The 24,535-nt window shown below is 44.6% G+C and overlaps 1 protein-coding gene across 1 annotated transcript; it reads left to right on the forward strand.

Moving 5' to 3' along the window:
• The first annotated feature begins 321 nt into the window (after positions 1 to 321).
• On the forward strand, positions 322 to 24,194 carry LOC138604108 (zinc finger protein 850). The gene is made up of 5 exons (XM_069675953.1): positions 322 to 484; positions 7,997 to 10,800; positions 11,155 to 12,264; positions 13,428 to 14,287; positions 20,993 to 24,194. Exons 2-5 carry the CDS (start codon positions 8,225 to 8,227, stop codon positions 21,418 to 21,420), a joined length of 4,974 nt encoding a protein of 1,657 aa, XP_069532054.1. The 5' UTR covers positions 322 to 484; positions 7,997 to 8,224; the 3' UTR covers positions 21,421 to 24,194.
• Positions 24,195 to 24,535: the final 341 nt, after the last annotated feature.

Consider the following 24,535-nt stretch of genomic DNA (forward strand, 5'->3'; position numbering starts at 1 on the left):
ATGAACATGTGTGCCTCTGTGCAGGATGAAGTTGATAAAATTACCTCGGAGTGTCATTTGTCCCAACAGAAGCCTGGCACGGCACGGCTCGTTTTAAAGGCCGAGCAGCACCAGGTCTGTTTCATATCAACATCATGAAGATCACAGATGAGCTCTGGAGGACATAAAAAAAAGACATGAGAGCTCCTTGAATCCGAAAGTACCGTTCAAATACAGTCCGGAGCTCTGTCGCTGCTGTTTTTCATTCTGCGCATGATGACGCGTAAACGTGTGCGCTCCGGCTCCGCGCGGCTAGCAGCGGCAGCGGCAGCGGCAGGAAGTATGCTGTCGAAGCGGCAGTAGGGGGAAAGAGCCAAGAACCAAAAGTCGGTGGTAGAAGAGGAGGAGGAAAAATAAATAATCATGCCTAATTCGTGAAACCTGCACATTTTGCATCTCCACGCCGTGCATCGTTCACGCCGCGGGCGCTGTGGCCGACTGAGGGGTGAGTGAGGAGCGGAAAACGGCAGAAAAATGAGGTTTTCCATCAAAGGGGGCCGCGGTGTGTTTGTCGAGATCTTTGTGTAGCTCCGGGCTAGCCTGGGGTTGCTAGGCTAGCTGGAATGCTAACCTCTGCGAGCTCATGCAGCGGCGTCACTTTTCACTGCAGGCAGCCTCGGTGTGCTTCATGTGGAAAAACGTTGGAGGGTTTTACTGACTCGTGCACATTTGTGTCTGTGTTGTTTATGTTTTTTGCTTACCATTTTGTTGTTTTGAACTTCCGTTTTACCCCCTTCTATCATCGCGGGGGGTTGCTAACTAGCCAGGCGCTAATGCTAACGTTAGCTCGGCCGTGTATCTGTCTGCCTGTGACTTAATATCTACAAAATGCCATTTCCATGAATGCATCAAACCATTCCGGTCAATTTAACTTAATTTAACATATTGTTTCTGACAACTAAATTCGTCCGCGGGCTCTGGTTGTAGCCAGCGGGCTAGCAGACTTGTTAGTGGGGCTAAAACGGAGCTCGTCCGTTAGCATGGGGAAAATGGCTTGCTGCTCGAAAGCCATTTTCCGATGGAGATGGGGTCTCAGTGAAAGTGGGCTGGCTGTAGGTGTTGTCCCCGCTCTACTGGGAGCATCATGTCGGGAATAAACTGCACAGTCTGCATATTTTCTAGCGGTAAATCTCACCCCGTGCTCTTCTCCCCGACCGGCCGGGCTCGGGTGTCGCTCCCCCGGATAAATTGGGGAGTCGGCTGAAGGAAATGTCGGTGGTGAAACGCCGCTTTTGTCCCGATAAATTCATGCTGGGGCTGAACCCGAGCGAGAGGAGACGGGCCAAGGTCAGGGAGCCGTGCTGCGGCTGCAGCGGGTGATTCTGTGCCAAACCTACCTTTAATAATGGAAAGTGAATTGTAGTGTGCAGATAAAGAGTTTAATGTTTGGTTTAAACGGCTGCAGCGGGGATCAAAACAACGTATGTGTGAACAGACCCGGGTTATTTGTGCACGGAGGGGACCAGGTTTGAATCCAGGCTACCTGAGCCCTCTTCAGGACCACACACAGAGAAACACACCGGCTGTTTGAGAATAAAGCGCAGTTTTAATGAATCCGGCGCGTTTTGAGCGCAGACTCGGTTTGTTTACATTATCTGCAGCTCAGAGGAAGAAAAAAGTAGGAGAAAAAACAGAAAGGGTTTTGATTGGCTGCTGCTGAGAGCAACGATTCAAATCTGTTTGTGAATGAGATGCTTCATTTGGAAAATCTGCGCTGGATTATTGTGCAGAATTGTTCCAACATTATTATTGATCCGCAGGAAGATAGTGTAGATTTACAGCAGCACAGGAAACAGTGCTGAGAGGCGAGGAAGGAAAAGATGAAGATAAACAGGAAAGATACAAATAATCACTCTATTCAAACCACATGGATTTGTTTAGTGCTAAATACAGTAGATTCAGTTCTGTGGCTTAAAGACAAAACATGACACCAGATGAGAAAGCAGCAAATATTCAGTATTTACAGAGAAGAGAAGTCAAAAGGCTCAGAAGTGATTTATCATTTATAATTATTGTTTATCATAAACACTAATTAGAATTGCAAACTGCAGCATTGTCAGTCCAGGTGGGGACGTTTCAACAGGTATTTCTTACAAAAAAAAACATGGAACAACTTAAATATATAAATGATGCATTCTTATGACTAATTGATAAAACATTCAAGTTTAGTTTTATAGATTCAGATTCAAAACCTTAAAAAAATGTTTTGCTGAGCTGTCAATCCAGCTACCTGGAGTGCACCTGAGACCTACACCTGCCAACAAAACAAGGAAGGAATGTTTGATTTTTGGTTATTGAGGAATCTGATTCTGTATTGTGTCATCTGTGTGAAACTTTAACAGTAAAGAGAAACACATTTCCTCACACACCCTTCGGACATTCACTTAGTGACTTTTTTATTCACTTAGAAGTTTCTGCAAAGTAAAGTTAATCGATCATTTTAATTCCATGTAGTTAACTGCCTCTACACTGGTTATTGGCTGAAGGATTCACTGCAAAACTATCGATGGATTAATTGTGAATGAAACAAATCAGACATTTAATATAGAAATGTTTCATCTTGAGTAAAATGTAAACACTGAGTTTTTAGAGGCTGTGTAAAGGAGAGGGTGTCGGCCATGTTTGATGTTTTAATGGTGCCTTCACATTCTTCAGTGACCCTGCTGTTTGGTTTTTCTTCGTGCAGCTTCACATCAAACATCTGGCCGAGCTCTGCTGCTCCTCCACGTTTACTCTGACCGCTTCTTTACTCTCCTGTAAACTCTGCAGCTCTGCACCCTGATTCTGACGGCTGCCGCTCACGCAACAGACTTAAAGTGAGATAATTAGCTTGTATATAAATTTAGTGCAGCAGTAATTTTTTCCGTTGACTGGGTGTAGAAATGGACCTGGAAGGAGGAGACATTATGGTTTAAGCCGCAGGTAGTGTTTAATTGGCCGTATCTGTTCCACATACATATTAATAAAGGTGCGATTTAAGATGGTCATTTAAGCGTTTTCTGCACAGCTTAAGATGTTATTTAAAAAACAAGAACAATTAAACGACAAAGCGTCCTTCTGGGAAAGCTTTAATTCTATTAACAACACATTAGACCCCATTTAAACATGTTTAAATACATTAATTTTACATTAATTTTTAATTCAAAATGTTTTTGATAAAGCAGTAAGAAGTCACAGTCGTCCTTGAGTATATTCTCAGGGTGCTTGGGGAAGTTTTGGGTTATTCTACAGTCCTTCCATGATCAGCGTAAGGAAGTTCTTGAGGTCTCTTAAGAGGTCCCAGGAGTCCTGGAGATGGTTTCTGGGGCCATTCAGGAAGTTGAAGAGGCACTTAAAGATTCCATTGATTGTGCTCTAGGGTTCCTTGAGGAGGTTCCTGTCATTAATTAATTTATTCTATTGGTCCTGAGTATGTTCCAGGGTTACTTAAGAAGGTTTCCAGAGTGGTTGGAGAGGTTTTTGAGGTTCTTTTTGAAGGCTTCAGGAGTATGTGAGGTTCTCAGGTTTTTTGCAAAGGTTCCAGGATTCCTTGATGATATTCTAGTGTCCCTTGAGGAATTTTAATCCAGTCGTTGCAGGAGCTCCCTGGGGAGGTTTTAAAACTTTTAAGAGTAACTTAACTGGACTCAAGGAGGCTCTTTGAAAACTAGTCATTGGGAATTTTTGGCGGCCTTGTAGGAAGTTCCAAAAGTGCTTGAGGAAGTTCTTAAGTACCTTGTTTCATCTACTCTTGTCCTTGAAGTTCCTGGTCACATTGAGGAGGTTTCAGGAGCCCTCAAGAAACTTCTAGGGAATCTTAAGGAGATCAACATATTTGTCTTCTGGGTCTTGTAGGACCAAAACCATCCTGTCTGACGGGGTCTGCAGTGTCTGCTGCACACACTGTTATTCCCTGATTGTGAGTGCGTGTGCCTTGGTCAGGAAGCCCTCAGACAAGTAGTTGTGGTCTGGTATCCTTGCTCTGGTTGTCTTGGTCCAACAGTCTCAGTCTGGATGTGTCTTTGGCTCCTAAACATGGCCTGATAGCTTAATTATTCTGAGATCAGTTCTCATTTGGATTGTCTAATCCCATGGCTTTGGTTCAGTAGTCTCGGTCCCGTAGGCCTGGGTCTGGTTGTCTCTGTTGGGTAGTCCCTTTCTGGCAGTTTGGATCCTGTACCCTCAGTCAGGTATTCTCTTTTACGCAAACTTAACCTAATAGCCTAATTACTTTTCAGGTAGTATCGGTGGAGTAGTTTTGATTCAGTAGCCTTGGTCAGGTAGTCTCTGTCCAGTAAGCCTTGGTCAGGTAGTCCTCCGCTGGGTAGTCTGGGCCGGGTCAGCTCTGTCTGCCAGTCCCCCGGCCTGATAGCCTAGACCAGGTAGTCTCTCGGCCTGGTAGTCTCTGGTTCTGGTAGTCCCTAGTTCCTGTTAGTCTCTGGACCAAGAAGGGGTCAAAAAGATGAGATAGAACTTTATTGATACCGAGGGAAAAACAACTCAAATGTAACCGAAAAAAAGTGTGTGGGTTAATGCAAAAGAGACGGTGCCTAAAAGAAAAACAATATTACATAAGCAGGCAGGAAGTCCTGGTCCAGGTAGTCTCAGTTTGTTCTGCAGCAGGTTGTATGAATCAGTCGTCTGTTGTATCTGCAGGTGTTCAGGGTTGTTGTGGTCACATTCCCTTTTGATCCGCAGGTACAGACAGACAGCAGAGTTTCCAGATTCACTTAAAGTTAGTTTTATTTTGTGCTTTAATAAACAGCTGGGAGAAAATGTATCCTCTTTAATATAACGCTCGCAGGAGTCAGTGTGATGTACATGTTATTGTTTGCATATGTGTCTGCACAGAATTAATTCAAACTTCCTGTACGTCAGTGTCTGGACATTCAATAAACAGAACTGTACCGGCCCTTTAATAATGTTTCAGGAAGTAACACGCGGTGTCAATCAAAGCTTTAAATGTTTATTTTCTTTAATGATTTATCTGCTGTTTGTTTTTCTCATTTAATATTTCACTCTCTGAACACCTAAACCAAAAGGAAGAGAAATATTTGCAGATTGATTTCCTCTCGTGATGCTAATTGAAATATGGGCTCATCATTGCAGCTCTTCTGTTCTTTTAAGGAGCTAATTTAAAGATGTGAGTTATAAATGAATGATGGTGATTGACGTTCAGATATTAGTGCGAGCCTCAGTATTTCTCAGAGGAGACGAGCTGCAGCGTCGTTAAACACATTCGCTCCCTCTCCTCATATTTAATACATGACAGCATCACTGACAATCGATAGGGAAGTAATTGTAAATGTATTGTTGTTGTTGTAGTTCAGATTCTTTAAACGTATAATTTTCATGTAACGATTGTTGTTATTGTAATCATGTCCTCGTTTCCCTCTGAACCAAATCTCATTGACAAAATAGAGATTTTAATGTCATGAGGCTTTTACTGTTAGACAAAAAAAATAAAATGTTCCACCTGAGCAGCAGATGGTTTAAAGTGTGAACATTTTATTATTATTATTAATATTATAATTATCTCTACACATTTTACATTTAATCGACGACAGGCCTTGTCTGATTCCGTGTGTGTGTCATCGTACCTGGTCTTATCTTCCTCTCCGCCCTCCCACCTGTCACACCACAACTCGTCAGGGTGTCTGTGTGTGTGTTCCTCCCCCCTCCTCACCCCCTCCCCGTCCACCATTTTCCTCTCCCGCCAATCAAATCCGCCTCCACACCTTTATTTTCCACTGCTTTCCTTTTTTCCCCCTCTGCCTTTTTTATCCTTCGCTTCAGAGCTGAACAGGCAACAGCCCCTCCCCCACTCCTCCCTTACTGCTCCCCCTCCTCTTCCCCCCTCTCCTGTTATGGTAAATCGTGCAGGTGTCTCCTGTGTGGCAGATTTTTAGACCTTTACCTGTCCAGGATTCAGTGAAGAGTCTGTCTTGAAAGTCATTGAAAAGTCCTTGAATGTGACTTCAGAGAGTGTGTGTGTGTGTGTGTGTGTGTGTGTGTGTGTGTGTGTGTGTGTGTGTAGATTAACGTGGCTGCCTGCTGTAATCTGTGACAGATTACAGATTAGCCTGTTAAAACTGTCACAGGCATCGACTCACTTTAATCACCTCTGGTCTTTAAGGAGCTATTGATCTGATCCCTGACTGTGTGTGTGTGTGTGTGTGTGCGTGTGTGTGTGTGTGTGTGTGTGTGTGTGTGTGTGTGTGTAAAAAGCAGCCAACCTTTTTTCTAGCCCTCATATGTCCGTTATTCATTAAACAGTCCCATAGGGGGCGCTGTAGTTATGATGAAGGCCAGAGTCTCCCTCGGGTTGTTCTCCATCTCTTCACCGTGTCGGCAGGTGCAGCGTCTCCGTCAGAGCGCCACGTGATGTCAGGAACAAACAGCACAGAGTCAATATTAGACCATCAGCAGCCTCAGTGCAACTCTGATGGATGCACACAGAGGGCTGACTTCTTCTTCTCTTCGTTCTACTTCTTTTTCTTTACTTCTTCTCTTTCTTCTTTTTCTTTCTTCCTCTTCTTTTATAACTGAATCTTTCGATCTTGTAGTGAAGAGGATTAAACAGGGTTAGGGTTAACACCCTGCTATTTCTCCCCAGTAACTTTGTGGGTGAGAAACAAATGTTGGAATAGAAACTGAATCACCAACCAGTTTGTGAATAGAGTAAAAATGAATGAATTTGATGAATCTATTAATGAAAGTAATCAGCAGATGAATCCATCACTGAAATAATCCTTAGTTGCTCTACACTAAAGGTTGTTTTGTTTTTAGGCTGGTGTAAAATGTAAAGTGGTCAGCTGTGGGCTGCAACTATAAAGTATTTTCATATAGCAATGTTTAAACATAAAAAAACAGTCCAAAAGTAAAAGATATTTAATCATTAATGACAAAGTAAAGGAGCAAATCTCAAATTAAAAAAGATAAAATAAAGGTCACTGTCACTCTGGTAATCTGTTTTAATAAGGGCTGTTAGGACCAAAGCTTTTCCTTGTATCTGATCTAATAATCTTCCCAGAATTAGACTGGAAGATTTAAAGGTGCAATTTATATATCCGATGAATATTTCAACCTTATATTTCCAAATGAAAGTCATTAGAGACGTCCAAAAAACAATATGCACACACCGCTGGACTACACCCTATCCAACACCCTATTTCTCAGCATAAATTAAGATTTTGTCTTTTAAAACACTCCTCTGTATCTGAATCCCAAGTCTTTGTGCTGCTACTACTTCTTTCTACTACCAGTACCAAACCCAACTATTATCAACAGTCCGAGACTGGGCTGTCGTGTGTTGTTGTGTGTGACCGTTGGTGGAGGGTGGGTGGGGGCGGTGGAGGTTTGTTGATCCTGTGGAGGATTTACAGCCCGTCCTCTTTACTCTGTCAACAAAGGTGTGTCCTGCAAATCGCTGCCGTCAGGTGGGGGAGAAACTGGAGCTACTGCCATCGTTATTATTTAAGATGTTAAGAAATGTTCTGCAACACCTAATCACATCAAAAGATAGTTTATCCACAGCTATTTTGATAATCAATCAATTGTTCAAGGGAGTTCTTTTGAAAAAAAAAAATAGATGTGGTAAAACTTAGGACGCTAACATGAACAGTGAAAAATTTAAATTTCCTGACCTGACTGATAAATCAAGAAAATAACCCTCAGATTGATCAATAAGGGTGATAATCATATAATAAGTAATAACTTCCAATACTTTTCCAGTTTTTTGTTGACTTTAGTTCTAGGACTTTAGTCTTATACACAACAAAATTGCAATAACAATCCTTTAAAATATACATTTTACAGCAGCACGAATCAAGCTGCCTGCCAACGACAATACTAACAGCAAAATGTTTGGTCATGTGCGTTCCCAGATTACGTGGCCGCCCCAGTTCAAATGTAACACAAGGTGTTTAAGTTGATTTTTAGATAACCCTGTCTTTCTTTCCCCTTCTTCTGTCCACAGTGATACCTCATTGGCTGGTGTGACCCCCACAGGCCCACCGTCTCCAAGGGTGGGCCCCGATAGGCTGGACGTGCACTGACGGCTCTTGGGGAGAAACTGGCCCCCATGGCGGCCCCCATGGCTCCCCCCAGCTGAAGAGCTAAGCCCCCTCCTCCACCTCCCTAACATCACTGTTCATTACTTTGTTGTGAACTGTGATTCCCTCCGACCGATTTGCTTTAGAGTACTATGGCAATGCATGATATGAGTCGTGCCAAGGGTTTCCCCTGTAAAGAGTGTGATATGGTTTGCCCGAGTACTCCAAGTCTTCTAGAGCATATGAAAGCACATTATCAGCAAGAAGAGAACGGACGTTTTGAGTGTGAACAGTGTGGCAGAATTTACAAGCATGCAGCTAGCCTAGCTAATCATAAAAAATCTCATGAAGTAGGATCCTTCCAGTGTCCTGTTTGTACTCGTACCCTCCCAAACGCAGTAGCTTTGAAGAACCACCTACGTATCCATACATTATCCCCTAGTAGTGCACACACAGAAGAAGAGAGCGAAGAAGTACCCGAAGAAGCAGGCCACGACGAGAGGGACTACAGCCTCGCCCAAGACCTCTCGGACGGGTTTGGGCGCTCTCATTTGAATAATAGTGGTATGGGCCATAGTGTCCTACAAGGCCACGAGACAGACGACCACGGAAAAAAAGGCTCCCCTGAATCCGACGACGCTTGGGACAGACCATTCAAGTGTGATCAGTGTGACAGAACCTACCGGCATCACGGTAGCCTGGTGAACCACAAGAAGTGTCACCAGCAAGGAACTTTTAAGTGTTCTGTGTGTTTTAAACAATATAGCAACCTGGCTGCTCTAAACAGCCACGAGAGAACTCACTCGAAGTTCAAGACCCCCGGGGCATCCATGGTGAGCAGCAGCAGTAGCAGCAGCCTCCATGACTCGGAGCGCAGCAGCGGCGCCCAATCGTCCCAGAGTGACGACACGGTCTCCTGTTTCTGCCACTTGTGCCAGATAGCGCTGCCGAATAAAGCAGACTTCCAGGAGCACATCCTGCTACACAACTCAGCCTCACCCTCCCTCGGACTGCCTCGCAGCTTCCCAGGCATCATGCCCCACAATCTTAGTGCGGTTCGATCCCCAGCGTACACCCCTGCCCTGGGTGACCCTCTGCCCCTTCCGCCCCTGCCCAGTGAGAAAAGAGGTCCCTATGATCCCATAATGGGTCCTCCAGTGAACAATCCCATCTACACATGTGCATATTGTGGCGCAGGACACCCAGATCTTGAAACCTTGAAAGTCCACTATCTGACCCATGATCCTCACCCTGCCTCCCATGGTCAGGACAACTCCATCCTCAATTCAGACACGCTAAGCTCTGGATCACAGGGCTCCGTGTCCTCGCCCTCCGGAGGCCGAGTGCCCCAGGCCAACTCTCCAGATGATGGAGAGCGACGCTTTAAGTGCGGAGAATGTGGCAAAAGCTACCGGCATGCAGGAAGCCTGGTCAACCACAAACGATGCCATCAGACAGGCCACTACCAGTGCACCATTTGCTGTAAGCAGTACCCCCACCTGGCAGCACTACACAGCCACCTAAGAAGCCACAAGGGTCGCCCCTCCAACCAGCCTTTAAGTAATGACAGCAATGACTGGCTGTCTCCAGAGCCTCTAACTCTTGACTCCCAGCAGAGCTACGTCCAGGAAGGCAGTGGTGCCACCACTCCAATATCACTGCCAGGAAATCTTGGTGATGCTGCCCACTTTGTACCAGATACTGGCCACAGCAGTGGTTTGGACTCTCTTGAGTTCCACGATCGCTTCGATGGCAGCTCACTTTCCCAGAGCAACTCTGCCCACCGTCAGGCTGACAGACATGTATGTGCAGATTGTGGTGAGATGTATGGAGATGTATCTGGTATCAAGTCGCACATGTGTCCCCGCCGCGGCCAGCAGCAGCCACAACAACAGCAGGGCAACATGTCCAACGGTTTTATGGGGAACATGAACTATCACAGCTCCAGTGGGACTTCCCTTCCTGCTGGCAACTCTAGCAGCCTGAAAGAAGGAAGCAGCCAACGGCAATACTCCCAGAGCGGAGGCAAAAGAATGGGGAGCAATGACAAAGATGATGAGGATGATGGAGAAGTGTATCAGTGTTCTGTTTGCGGCAACCACTACGCCAGCCTCAGAGCCCTCAGGAGCCATTTGCGTAGCCATGCCAATAATCCAACAGGGCCAGGACCCTCCAACTTAGAGCAGGAATGGAGGATGATCTGCTCCACTTGTGGCCAGAGCTTCTCTAGAAAGCAGGACCTCCTAAATCACCAGTTAGTTCATGGACCTCAAAGGCCAGATGGACAGCAGCCGGGTATTGGAGGCAGTTCAGCTAATGGCAATGACAAAATGGACGGACGCAACCACATTTGTGTTGACTGTGGCATGTTTTTTGCTGATCGTCACCACTTGATCACCCACCTTTGCCCTGGTAAGAATCGGGGCAGTTCACTGAGCAAGCAGAGCATGAATGGAGCCAAAGGGATGTCTGGAGGAGATGGTGTTGGCGGTGGAGTTGCCGGGGGAAGTCGTGACGTTGGTGGAGACGGACGTAGGCCTATGGTTGACCAAAGTGACAAGCCACACAAGTGTGACCAATGTGGACGAGGATACAGACACCCCTGCTCACTCCTTAACCACAAGAAGTCCCATAAGACCGGTGTCTTCCGCTGCTTGGTGTGCCAGAAACGCTACTACAACCTTCTGGCTCTCAAGAATCACCAAAGGACCCACTTTGATCTAAAGAGGTAGGTGCAGATTCTGAAATTTGATACTTGCATTTACGTCGAGCTGATTTGTTTGGATATTATTACAATCAACTTCATATTGCAAATAGTTGATTTGTGTTTTTGCACCCAATGTGGAGATTTATGAGCCACTTTTGTTTGTAGAATGTCTGCCAGTGTAGATGTGGTGATCTTTAACTGCACTGAGTCAAGTTTTTTGCCACGCGTTACACTTCAGCTGTTACAAATGTGACAAATACATTTAATACCCAGGCTACACTTATATTGGTTGATTGTATATTATTAATTAAATGTACTAATGTATTCACAATGATTTTATTGTGTGTTCCCCATCCCTGCCTGTTCCTGCTGCAGGCACAAGTGTGAAGAATGCGGCAAGGCTTTCAAGATCCAAAAGCAGCTGATCAACCACCTCCGTCTCCATGAGGAGCACAGGGCCAAAGGTCTCGTTCGGACTGGCCCCAATGGTTCCCGCTTCCAGCAGCCTGGCCCATCACAATTGCAGACTATGAGAGGAGAGTCATCAAAGGGCCAGGCGATGGGCGTAAAATACAGTCATCAAGGGTTCAAAAAGCCCTACTCTTCTGCTGGAACTTCCAGGCCCCAGAAGTTCGACCCATCTGAAACCGGACGGCGGCCTTTTTCCTGTGAAGAATGTGGAAAAACATATCGGCATGCAGGCAGCCTGGCCAATCACAAGAACCTCCACAAAATTGGGGAGTATCACTGCAATGTTTGCAACTCCACATACCCCAACAGGCTGGCAATGAAAAACCACCTTCGTCTCCACTTTGCCCAGAAGAAGCACAACTGCCAAGAGTGCGGCAAGGGCTTCCGCACCCAGAGACAGCTAGCTACCCATACTACAGCTGGCCTGTGCAAGGGTCCACAGGGCCCCGGAGCTCAGATGGACTTTGAGTGTGATGGCTGCTGTGAAGGCTTTACCACAGCTGATGAACTTGCAGCCCACGACTGTCCAGCCCAGCACCTGCCTTCGTCCTCCTCCACCAACAGCTCCACCAACATCAGCATGGAGAGAAGTTCTGTGGACCTGGACTCTGACGAGAGACCCTACGCCTGTGACCTGTGCAGTTGTGCCTACAAACATGCAAGCTCCTTGCTTAACCACAAGCACACCCACAAGACAGGCAACTTCCGGTGCAACTTTTGTGACAAGCCCTACACCAACTACATGGCGCTACGGAACCACATGCGTATCCATACACAACGGAAGAAGCACATCTGCCACACGTGTGGGAAAGCATTCCGGCTGGCCAGGTTCCTCCGCAACCACCAGAAGGTCCATGAGGAGGGTGCTACCCCCTTTGGCTGCCCCACCTGTGGCAAGAGTTTCCAGGGGAGATCCGGACTGGCCAGGCACCGCTGCGGGGACAACCAGGTAGGCATGGAAGTCAGGAGGAAGGCCACTGCACCCACGGGAGAGGGCGAAGAGTGTCGGTACACGTGAGTTCTCGTCAGTTGTTTGTGATTCTTCGAAGTTGAAAAAAAATAGTGAAGATAAATTTAGGTCTCTACATGTCTATTACAGGTATATGATCTCCAATCCGGCTTCCTTGGGACCATACGCGTGCCGGAATTCGGATTTTTCTGAAGTTTGGACAAATTGAATTAGTGGAGAGACCAGATAAGTCAACCCTGTTTGCTTTCAGTTAGCATATATCACACACAGTTTTTTAGGCTACCTTCAATCAACTTTTCATGTTCAGATGTTTTCTTTTCATGCTTTGTTTTCTTAGCAAACTTTGACACAGATAAAAGTAGTGTGTAGCACATTGGTAAAATATAAAGTATTGATGTTGTGTGTTCCTTGCTCTTGTTATGATTTTGATTGTAGTCTTTGATTTGTTTGTGTGTCTTCTTTTAAGGTGCTAGATACTGGCCAGTTATTAGACTAGAGAATGCAGTTATGTGTTGGGGCTCTTGCATTGTGATGTTTTGGCAAACTGAAATCACAGGGAAGATTAGGAAGTATTTGGAGCTAGCTGCACTGCACATGTCAAGAGGTCAATATTCCTAACGTTCAAAGGAGTCTTACTACAGCACAGTAGCTGCAAGCAACTACAGTTTGGCGTGGTAGAGGTTCTGGCATGTCTGATGGATTTTTCATCATTACATTCAGATTTTAGAAATCACCCAAAGAAGGCTCTGAATGAAGGTCTTTGAAATTGTTTTCAGATGTGAAAGAAGCTGTTTGAAGCTTGTGTTCATTTGTGCAGTGCAGGAAGCAGCAGATACCTCCCAGTTCCCTACATGAATCCCAGTTGTTTGTCCATAGTTTCTCCCGTGTCCCTCCCTTCCCCACCCAGCAGTCCTCTCCCCTGACCTGTCTATCATAACTTAAATGGTGCACCACTTTGTAGTAGTCTTCTTTAAAAGCTTAAAGCCGGATTTCAGATCATATACCTGTATGTGCAACATCTTAGATGAGTAGTTAAAATCTCTCAATTATTTTTAAGAAAAAGTGGTAACCAGTAACTGAGATTAACTTAGAACAGTGAAAACAAAACACCATCTTCCGTTACTAATCTCCCATTTTCTTTCCTTGTGTCCCGACTCCCGTTCCCCTGGTCGTTCCCCCTTGTTTTTCCTTGTTTTTCTCTGCACAGATGTGATCAATGTGGCCGCTCCTACCGCCATGCCAGCTCCCTCCTTAACCACAAGAACACCCACACTGTCGGCATCTACCACTGCGCCGTGTGCCTCAAGACCTACTCCAACCTGCTTGCCCTGAAGAACCACCGCCGTATCCACTCCGAGACACGGCGCCACCGTTGCCATGACTGCGGCAAGGCCTTCCGTGTTTCCTCACAGCTCTACAACCACCGACGTGTCCACCAGAAGCAGCGGGAGCTGACCTGCCGGTCCTGCCAACGAGCCTTTCCTACGCATGCCAGCTTCAGGCTCCACATGGAGATCACCCATGGACAAACGCCGCAGCCCCGCCAGCCCAGACCCCAGCAGCCCCGACCAGGGGGCTCCCAGGAGCTGGGCTGGGGGTCCGGCCTCGACCTCACGTTAATGCAAGAGCAAGGACTCAATCCCAGTAGCATGACCAAAGCCCGAAGCCGTGGGGGCAACAGTGAGGTTATCAAGTCCCACGTCTGTGACCAGTGTGGGCGCTCGTACCGCCATGCCAGCTCCCTGCTCAACCACAAGAACAGCCACAAGACCGGGACCTACTTCTGCAACTCCTGCCAGAAGGAGTTCCCCAACCTGATGTCCCTAAAGAACCACAGACGGATCCACACCGAGCCCAAGCGCTACCAGTGCCCCGACTGCGGCAAGTCGTTCCGGGTGTCCACCCAACTCATCTGCCACCGCCGCATCCACACCAAGGAGAAGCCGTTCTCCTGCCAGCAGTGCGACAAGCGCTTCTCCTCCAAGTCCAACCTGAGACACCACATGAAGGTGCACTGGAGCTCCACGGCGCCCCCTTCCATGGCCATGGGTGCGCCCAACTTCCTGGGTATGCCCGGCGGCCCCTTCATATAAGCTATGTGGGAGGGGAGGTTGGGCGAGACATGGGGAGGGGGTGGGGGGCAGTCACATGCCAAGGTTTCTGGAGGTGCCAAAACGTAGCTCTTCCTTCTGCTCCTCTTCTTCATTTTCCATGTGTGGCTGTGGTGTGTGTGAAGGACAGGATTCTTAGACTCATAAACACAGAGCAGGAGGGAGAACACAAAATGGATGCTACACACACACACACACACACACACACACACACACACAAACACAGAGGACTGAAAATTGAGGATATGCACGCACACACCCTCCAGAGGCTTCATCGCAGAGGTTCCCACGCGGCTCTGGTTGTAGATCTGTCTGACTGTCTCAGACAGACTGACTGACAGGCAGAGGGGCAGACAGACATGGACTGAACACAGACACGTTGTAGTTTGTTGTAAACTACATGAACTTCACTACACCTGCCTTATTTCTGCATGTCGCCCTGTAAACCTCTGAGAAACCGTGGACCTCTGAAGCCTCACACAGCTGCAGTGACTGAGCTCACACAGACAGTTTGTTGACGCTCGGACACACTGATGAGTCCGGCTGTAGAGACTTGATTGACAGACTGATGTCGGGCTGCTGTGAGGGTCCAGGTAAAGGCATGAGGAAGTTGGGTGCTTGTTTCCAGTGATGAGCCATCTTGTTCATTTCAATCCCAGGAGCTGATTGGTCCTTTGCTGCGGTTGGTTTCCTGTTTCCCGCCCCCATCCCTGTTCTCATGTTTATGGGGAGTTTTGTCTTGGTGGAATCTTCTCTCGTGGCCTTTGTCACAATGTTTTTAAAACACATTCTGAGTCTCAACAAGGTTCAAACTGTTTTTATTTATGCGACCAACGTGTGGTGGACGAGCCGGGAAAGACAGAGAGGTTTGGTTTATTTTTCCTTTTTTGTACCTTCATGGTTTGACAGCAAGGACTTCTGGGAGCTTTTAGGGCTGAAGACGGGATGCTTCGACTGGTTCGTGTGTGTGTGAGTGTGTTTGTGTGTGTGTGTGTCTTGCGGCACCAAGATAAGCTTTATATTCTTGTAGCTTCCCAAACAGACCAATTCCTGTCGTCTCGTTCACACACAGGTTTAGCAGCTTGTGGGTGTGTTGACGGTAAAAGATTAGGTTTACTGTTCAGTGCAAAGTATTCCCTGTAATCAATGTTGTGCAGGGCCTTGTCTCGTCAATCTCAACTCAATCCTCCTTCCTAGCTTTTGCCAGGGACTTCAGAAACGGTCTTCATCTCTAGGTAAATGTGGATTTTCTGTTTCTGAGCTGGAAACCAACTTGATTTTTAACTTTTAAGCAGGCAATTATAAAAGTGCTAAAAATACTTTGGATGTAGCTGCCATGCTCAGATCACAACGGAGCAAACTCTTTCCTGTAATGAAGACGGTTTGAAGCGGTTGAAAGCTCCAGAAAGCTCAAGTTCTCCTCAAGCAAAGTTCTGTTTTCAGTCAAATTTGAGACTTAAAGTCAAAATTACTGAATCATCCTAAAGAAGTGTTCAGACCAAAATCAAGTCTTTTACTCTCTGATGACAAAGTCAATGCAAAGACGATGTGTCTCTAAAGCCTGACATCGTTACGATCCTCCTGAAGTCCTGAAGGTTGCATCGGAAATAATCTAACCAAACCCCATTCAAAAAATGTGCATTTTAAAGTAGTGTTCTTGTCGTCTTGCAGTCAGACCTGACAAAGCCTGAACTCAGACTCTTTACAAACCTGATGTCGTTCTCTCAGCATCCTTTGAGCCTGTTTGGCATTAAATCTCAGTGACGTTTGGCTTCATAGCGCTGTAGTGAGACAGGAAGCCAGCGTTCAAATTTGGACGAGTAATACAAAGCGGAAACTCGCTTTGCCTTTGGTCTGAACACATCTCAAGTCTTGTATATTTGAACAGGGAATTAGCATCCAGACTGTAATTGATATATTTGATTGGAAAACATCATTTTTTCAGCTCTGAGTCATTTGTTAAAAACACTTTGTAGACAATTTGGAAGCTGTTAAATGACCACTTTATTCCAATTTCTTTAACATAGTAAAAAAACATCCAAATGTATGAGTCCAGTTGATTCTCAGGAGTGAACGTTATCCTGACCCGGACACAGTTTGCTTGATTTTTAGGTACATTTGCAGAACTTCAGGCACCAGCACGTTTTCACCGTCATCCTGTCCGAGTCTGTGTGTGAACGACGTGTGAGTCTGAGTTTAGATGTTTGTCGACGTCCCGTCCGGCCCTGATCTGTCTCTAACACGCGGCTGAAGGCGGCTGCAGGCTGAAGAAAGGAGAGAGAAACCAGGATGAAGAGAGAGAGAGAGAGAGAGAGGGAGAGAGAGGGAGGTGTATATCGATGGGTTCTGTTCTGTTTGTATTGTTCTCGTGTTCTGACTGTATCCTCAACAGAACCTTTTATAAGGAGAAAAGACGACACATCGTTGTAGTAATGCATTTATTTATATTATTATTATTACTATTAACACTTGTAATGGACGGCGCTAGTCTTTAGGATGTGTGAGTTTAGAGCTGTGTCAATGTAAACACCCCCCCCCCCCCCCCCCCCTTTACCCACAATGCCCCTGTTCTGTGGAGACGATGGACTCTGACACTCTGTGAACATGTAAGGAACTGTACACGATGATTGAAAGTGTTTTTCTTGCCATTTACCAAGTGATGTTGTGACGGTCGAGCCTTCCCATCATCCCCCTCTTCCATATTTATCTCCGCCGAGTTTGCCCGCCCTGAAACCCCGCCCCTTCCTGTTTCACAAAATCAAACTCGCGTTGAAAAGGGACGACTCGGTGACCCTCCTCTGTACGCGGAGTGCATTAAGTCCTTATCATTTGAACCTTTTTTATGTTACACTTTTATGGTAACCTCTTGTATTTATTGGTGTTATTTTGTTTCCTTATATTTAATTGCGTTTTATGACTATTCTGAAGCCTCTGTGTGTGTTTGAAACCACAGTCTGTCAGCGTTTTCAGGAGCACTGGTGCTAGTTTAAAAAAAGAAAAAAGATAAAAAGTCAAAGCCGTGCAGTGACCGTCAAGTGCTGTAGGAGTCGATGTGATCTTGATCTAGAACACAGAAATAATAACTGTATATTCTCTACTTTTATTTTTGCATTTTCTTCCTCCACCATGTTTGGTTTGGTTTCTGAGTGCACACTTTCCCGCCTGCATTTCAAGTAGTTTTTAGAGAGAAGAAGAAACGATTGGTTTGGAACAACTATAACCCTTTTTGTTTTAAGTTCTAACATTTTGTTTCCATGCATATATATGTAATGCTTACTATACACTTTTATAAACTATGTTTTGATAATTCATTTCTTAACAGAAAAACTTGTCCATATACTATAACCCTACTGCTGAGTACTGAAAATAAATAGCTGAAAACAAATCAGAGCGGAGGTCAGTGTTTTCAATCTGTCCTACTTCAACACTTTCTTCAGGTACACCTGCACACTCTGATGTTGTCTAATACAACAGCTCAGCCTTAACGGAGCTTCTAATATGTCGACACTGTTACAGAGCGGAGGATTTAAAGGGTTAGACTGATGTTTTTCATCTTCCACCTGGTTTTTACATTGATCTGGCGCGTTCTTCTGCAGAGACAATCAAAGGTCGTCCACTAAAAGTTCTTGTTGTTTCCACTGACAGGCTCAGATTGTTATTCTAAGTGTGTGACAACATGACAGAAAGGATCCCTACAGAGATAGACCTTTTTGTTACAGAGGAAGATGATTGTTTTAACCACACACAGACGTTACATCGCTCTCTGCACACACACCAGACTCCATTCATAAAAACACTGATTTAAGCTCACAGGACAGGAGCTGCTGCTCTGCTGCCTCCATCTGTTTCTTCGTGTGATTGTGTAAATTTGGTTTTAAATGATGAGTTCAGATCACACACAAGATTTGTGCAACAGACGATAACAAACAAACCAAGTGATCGAGCTAGAGGTAGACCAACGACTCCTGTTTTCTGTGAGGTTCAATCACTGTTTTTGTCAATGGAGTCTGGTGTCTTTCAAGAGAGCAATGTAACGGCTGTTTCTCAAACAGACTGGTTCAGAGACGATAGTATGACGTCGAAGCTGCTTCACAGTAAAATATTTCCAACTTCAGAGACATCACATATATATATATATATGAGTACTTCCGCTGCTGGCCACCAGGAGACGCTGTCAGGTTCTTGAGGTTTAACTTGACAAGAAAAGATACTTTCACTTTAAGTAACATCAAGAACAAACAGTTATTAAGTTTGGAAACTTAGTACCTTTTAGTCTGCCTCCTCTGACACTGTCCTCTACTTTACACACACACACACACACACACACACACACACACACACACACACACACACACACACACACACACACGTAAACAGACTGGTAGTTATATTAATAGCAAATTAGCTATTAAATTCGGACTGTCGTATCTGCAGCAGATGCACTTGAACACCAAGTGTTGATTTAGCATCGTGAGGAGAACTTCTCTAACATGAGATGATAAATACAAGCTTAGAGGAAAGCCTGACTTCTAGTTCCTTTAAATGTTTTTCACGTATGCACACAGGAACTTTACAACGACGCATTTATGACAGAAAGTCCAGTCTAGAGCTGCTCTATACTTAAGGAGTCATACCTGTTTAGTTATGCTATGGCTCTATGTGTGAATTAACATTAATTGATTGAAATGCATCTGGAAATTCTTTCAAAGGTTTAATTATAATTGTGACGCTTCAACACGCCTGGTTTTCTACGAGGTGTCCAACAGACAACAGAGTTAGGTTTCTAAACCAAACCTCATTGAAAAAACCCTCAATTTTACTGCCCTGTTTTCACATGACGGTTTTTGTTCAAAGCAGAACTGTTGGTTGATCAACTTCAGAGCAGCGAGGATGAATGTGCTTCATGTTAACTGTCTTGTTTTCTAAGTCTCAGCACACTAACTTTATAATGATGATTTTTGTATCACGTGTGTAAAAGAGTTTTTTCTATTAAAGCAGCTAAAATCCTTTAAAAACGTCACATGTTGACCTCCAGTTTATTTCAGTTCACTCCTCCGGATCGGATGTTGACACTAAACAGCAGTCAATCATCTGAAGTTAAATAATCAAAACTCTGAAAACTTAAATGTTCCAGAAACTCTTTTGGCACAAAATGGTACAAAGTGAAGCTACAGCTAATTGTATGATGTGACGTGTGCTGTGTAATTAGTGTGTAATAACCCTTTATGGTGGATTTGTCTGATGTAACCTGAGGTCAGACGGCCGAAACATCCGTTAGTCACGCAGCTCAGATCTGAGCAGCCGTCGACCTCGGGGGACCAAACTGTGTCACAATAATCTGTTTATTCTGTGTGTAAACTGAAGCGCTCGTTAATTAAGTCTTTGTTTTATTCTGAAAAGCTGCTTCCTGCCTGCAGAAGGTCTTTTCTTTTCCTTTGGCTGTTAAAGAAGCGACAAATTAAATCAACAGCCGCTTCTTCAAATCAGATGTCTTCATACTGGGAGAAAATCAGGCTGTTTCTACGGAAGCTCGTTCAGGCCAATGTGATGGGGGAAAAAAAATCATAATAATAAACGTTCTTGAAATATTTTATATTAATAATATTTAATACTTATAGTCTTTATGTTGGAAGATTATAACATGATTCTAAGTTATATGAAGATGTTATTTTTTAATTAGAGAATGTTTGTTGTTATTTTCAGATATTAAATATTTTCAGAGAAAAGTTTGTCTTAATTTCGGGACGTTTTCTGACTCGAGATGTGTAAGTCTCTTTCTTGTTGCTTTGAGTTAATATTTACAATCTTTTGATACCAAAGTATTATTAAACATTTGATATCATTTTGGGACACTTAGTCGTTACTTTACGATAACAATGTCATAATGAAGTTTCTCTTTGTTTTGGAGAATTGTTGTTTGAGACGTTCTTATTTAGTTATCACTAATTATTTTGAGTTTTGAAACTAATTTTCTCATAATTTTGAAATATAAAATAATTGTTAGAGTTAAATAAATCATTATTTTAAGATATGAAGTTTTTTTAAAGATCATTTTTCATTATTTTGACTCCTGAGTCATTTTATACAGGTCGTTATATCAGGATAGTTTTACATTATCAGGATCTTTTTTTCCCAACTCTCTGGCAGACATGGGCTTCCGTAGTTTCTTGTTGTTGACTCATCATATTTTAAGAAATGGGGATGTGAGCGTTTATCTTCAGGCAGATGAAATAAGACCAACAGATGTTTTTAGGAGTCCTGTTTGACGTTATCTCGTGTTCAGGACGTCTGTAGCGATCCCGTACGGGCGGCAGAGTTTCTGTGAGTGGGCACAGCTTTGGTTTTTCTTGTTTCTATAAAAGAGCATTTTCAGTCTTTCCTTGCAGACATGAATCTAACCTTGATGTTTGATTATGTTGTAATCATTTATTATTTATAATTATGAGTCAGTTTTTTGACTCATGTTGGAGGTTGTTGGCGAGTCGACCTGACGGGACTCTGGAGGTTTGCAGGTGGATGCTGCAGCCGTGGTTAAAGGGGGCCTTTATTTTTAGACACTGCTGTCAGTCATGTGTCACATCAGGTCTGAATCAGCTCACCGCTTGTGTAAAAGTTCACCTCAGTGCAGCTCAACTGAACCCTGCTGTTTGTCTCCTCTCAGATCTGAGTCCGGCGGGGTCGACCGGCAGCTCCCGGAGCTTCGTCTGCTCTCAGTGTGGACGCTCGTACCGACACGCCAGCTCCCTGCTCAACCACAAGAACAGCCACAAGACCGGGACCTACTTCTGCACCTCCTGCCAGAAGGAGTTCCCCAACCTGATGTCCCTGAAGAACCACCGCCGGATCCACACCGAGCCAAAGCGCTACCAGTGCCCCGACTGCGGCAAGTCGTTCCGGGTGTCCACGGCGCTCGTCTGCCACCGCCGCATCCACACCAAGGAGAAGCCGTTCTCCTGCCAGCAGTGCGACAAGAGCTTCTCGTCCCGGTCCAACCTGAGGCACCATATGAAGGTGCACTGGAGGGGTCCAACGCTGTCCAGAGGGAGGTCATCTGCCTTCCTCGCCGTCCCAGCCAGACCTTTCATGTAAACATCCAGCAACCCTGGACCGCACCGTCTCCTGAGGAGGACCGCGGAGAGGGTTGGTCCTGTGGGAGGGTTTAAGTCTCATGAGTGACTGCACACTGAAATGTTTCACCTGGTCGCTCTGACATTCATGAGTTTCACTGAAAGTCGAGGACATTCTCACTTCCTGTTTCCTGCAGAAACATTCTGCTCCTGTGTGACTGACGCACCAAAAAGTACGACAGTAAAGATTGTTCCCCCATATTTACTGTGTTTATAGAAGACTCCTTTATTAAGACTCCTTAAGAGTCCTTTATTGGCTGACGTCGTTATGACCGTAGAAGAAGAGGAGTAGTTGTAGAGAGCGATGGTGGAGGTATGTCAAGATGGTTGACAAGAGGATCATGGGTGTTGTAGTCTTAAGACATAGCACAAACCCAGGAGTTCAGATCGATGGTTGATAGAGTGAATATTTTATTAATATAAATATATTTTATTGTTTTCATTTAAACAAGTGTTTAATTTTCCTTTTCTTGTAAGATTTTAATCCTGACACTTTTTCTTTGCTTCTTGACCAAACTTCCTCCACGGACAGGAAGTGTGGAAACTAAAGCTCCGCCTTCATGAGGGCAGATATCTTGGGGTTTTTTCTCCATTGATGTTAAACTGAGCTTTTATTTTCTATTTATTGACACTGGACAGGTCACTTCCTGAACACTCACACAGACAGGAAGTGGACGTCACTGACAGGAAAGTGGAGACGCTTCCTGCCGTGTCGTCGTCTCTTCTTCCTCTGATTGACGATTGATTGAGATTGACGTCTCCTTGATGCTTTTAAAGGCTTGTGGCTCGTCTGCAGGAGGCACAGGTAGATTGTGGGTCTTGTATTCCTCTGCTGACTTGAAGCCTTTGTTGCTCATGTAAGCAGTGTGTTCTTTGGAGCAGACAAAGACAAACACTCTGAAGCTGAACAGCTCGAGATGTAAACGATGCGTTCAGGAGTGTAGTAGCTGACGACCTCCACGATGTGTTCAGGTTCATCTTTCCATCTGACACACTGAAGAACGAACTCGTCACTAGTCTTTAATTCTCACAGACCAACCGCAGACGTGAAACACGTGGAGGAGGTCAGCACGGACAGGTGTCTTCATCTGTGAACGTTAAAGACGCACAGCAGAAACACTGAACACATGAGCTGCACCAGCGGGAATCAAACCTGTGAACTCGTGTTACACGTTGGATAACTCGTCCTGAGGGAGTGTCGAGGTCAGAGCCGGTCTTTAACAAACCTTTGAAGTATTTAGGTTCCGGTGTGGACGGACACACGGCGGGCCGTTCATGGACGATCAGAGTCGGGGAGCTTTACGCCGTGGCCTGGATCAAAACATTTCTGTCGCTCTTCAGTCGATAGATGGATTTCTCTCAGAGACAAAGCTGCTGTCGGGAGCCGGAAGTTTTGTCTCTGAAGAAATTCCAAGACGTTTTTATCATCACTGATTTTTCCCTCGTTTGTTGTGACTCTGAACGCTCACACGATCGTGGAACGAACTAAAGACGTGATGTGACGATCGTCGGTCTGCCTTCACTCGGTCGCCGCAGCTGTTCACACAGAGGTCATGTTCACGCGTCGGGCTGGAGGAACGCTGGAAAAAAGACCTGCAGTCAATGTGGCGGCCATTTTGTGTCCCTTCCTCAAACACTTTGAGAATTACGAGAATGTTTTGTTGCTTTTTTCTGTACTTATGAGAAAAACGAATATTTTATCATAAGAACAATAAAAACTAAAAAACATTTCTCTACATGCCGATCTCTTGTAATAAACTCACGTCCTGTTAAACTCCACGTTCATGTCGGAATCATCGCAGTGTCGTTACGATACAAACATTCTCACGAAGATGACTTAACGTGCTGAACATGGAGATGCCAGCTGATCAAAGGTCAGCGTGTGTGATCACGAGAAATGTCACGAATGATTTAAGAAGCATATTTAACTTCTGCAATGTTGTTTTCTTGGAATCAGAAGACACTAAAGAGTTCGGAGAAACACGATGTTAGGATGTTTGTTTACGTACGACACGATCAAACTCGTGTGAACTCAAAGAAGTGTCATGTGATCCGCCTCTCTGCTTCAACCATCATGCTGTCATTATTCATTATTATCCATGTCGTGTAGCGATCACGTTTTCTCTCATGATGCGATAAAAAGACACAAAAGAGAAAATGTTTGTTTATTTCGTGACATAAACAGGAAGTTAACGTAAATGTTGTTCACATGTGAATTTAAAGAACATGTGTTTTTGTAAGTAGAGGAAATGTGACGTGTGCTCATGTGAACGGGCTCCAAATAATCCAGCTCATGTGGGTTAGGGATGCAAAATGGCGCATTAAACAGAGTTGTAGAAACGTAGCGGTAGATTGTTGGTGGTGTTTGCTTCGATGTGTCGTCATTCTAACCTCTGTATGACCTTTTATACTGTAGATGACCTTTGTTTCTACCTGATGTAAAATGATGTTTATGAGACAAAAAAAAAACACGTTGGTTTGAAAATGTTCAAAAGAATCACAAAATCTGAATCCGTCTTCGCGTCCTTTAAAACAGTTTTTCATGAAACAAACAAACACTGGAGTTTATTTTGACTCTTCAGACTTCATGAACACTGAAAAAGACAAAGGTCAAAGTTGAAATGATTCTAAAAGCTTCGGATGGTTCTGCTCTCATGAACATTTACAAATCAACATTATTTTCTCTTCAGCTTCATCAACAACTCAAATAAAGTTTTTTTCCCACTTTGACTCAAACGAGCTCAGAGACGACGTTTCTGTGTTTTGATCAATAAATCTGTCTGAACACTTTTTAACTTCCTCAATCAAAGTCTGAAGTCTTTGTTCAGCTCATGACTCAACGCTCGGACAGATTCTAACCAGCTCTAAAGTTTTAGCCTCTTCACACACACACACACACACACACACACACACACACACACACACACACACACACACAGAGCATTCATTTCCTGTATTTAAAGTCTGTTTTTAGAGACTGAAACTTGAGGATTTTCACATTAAAAGCCTGCTTGCCATTTCTTATTCATCTTGTTTTATTGTGAAACATCATCAGGCTGGTGAATGACAGGCTGCAG

Source organism: Semicossyphus pulcher, unplaced genomic scaffold, assembly GCF_022749685.1.
Source record: "Semicossyphus pulcher isolate SPU_LCO1_2020_fin unplaced genomic scaffold, fSemPul1.0.p SCAF_25, whole genome shotgun sequence".
NCBI classification, from domain to species: domain Eukaryota; kingdom Metazoa; phylum Chordata; class Actinopteri; order Labriformes; family Labridae; genus Semicossyphus; species Semicossyphus pulcher.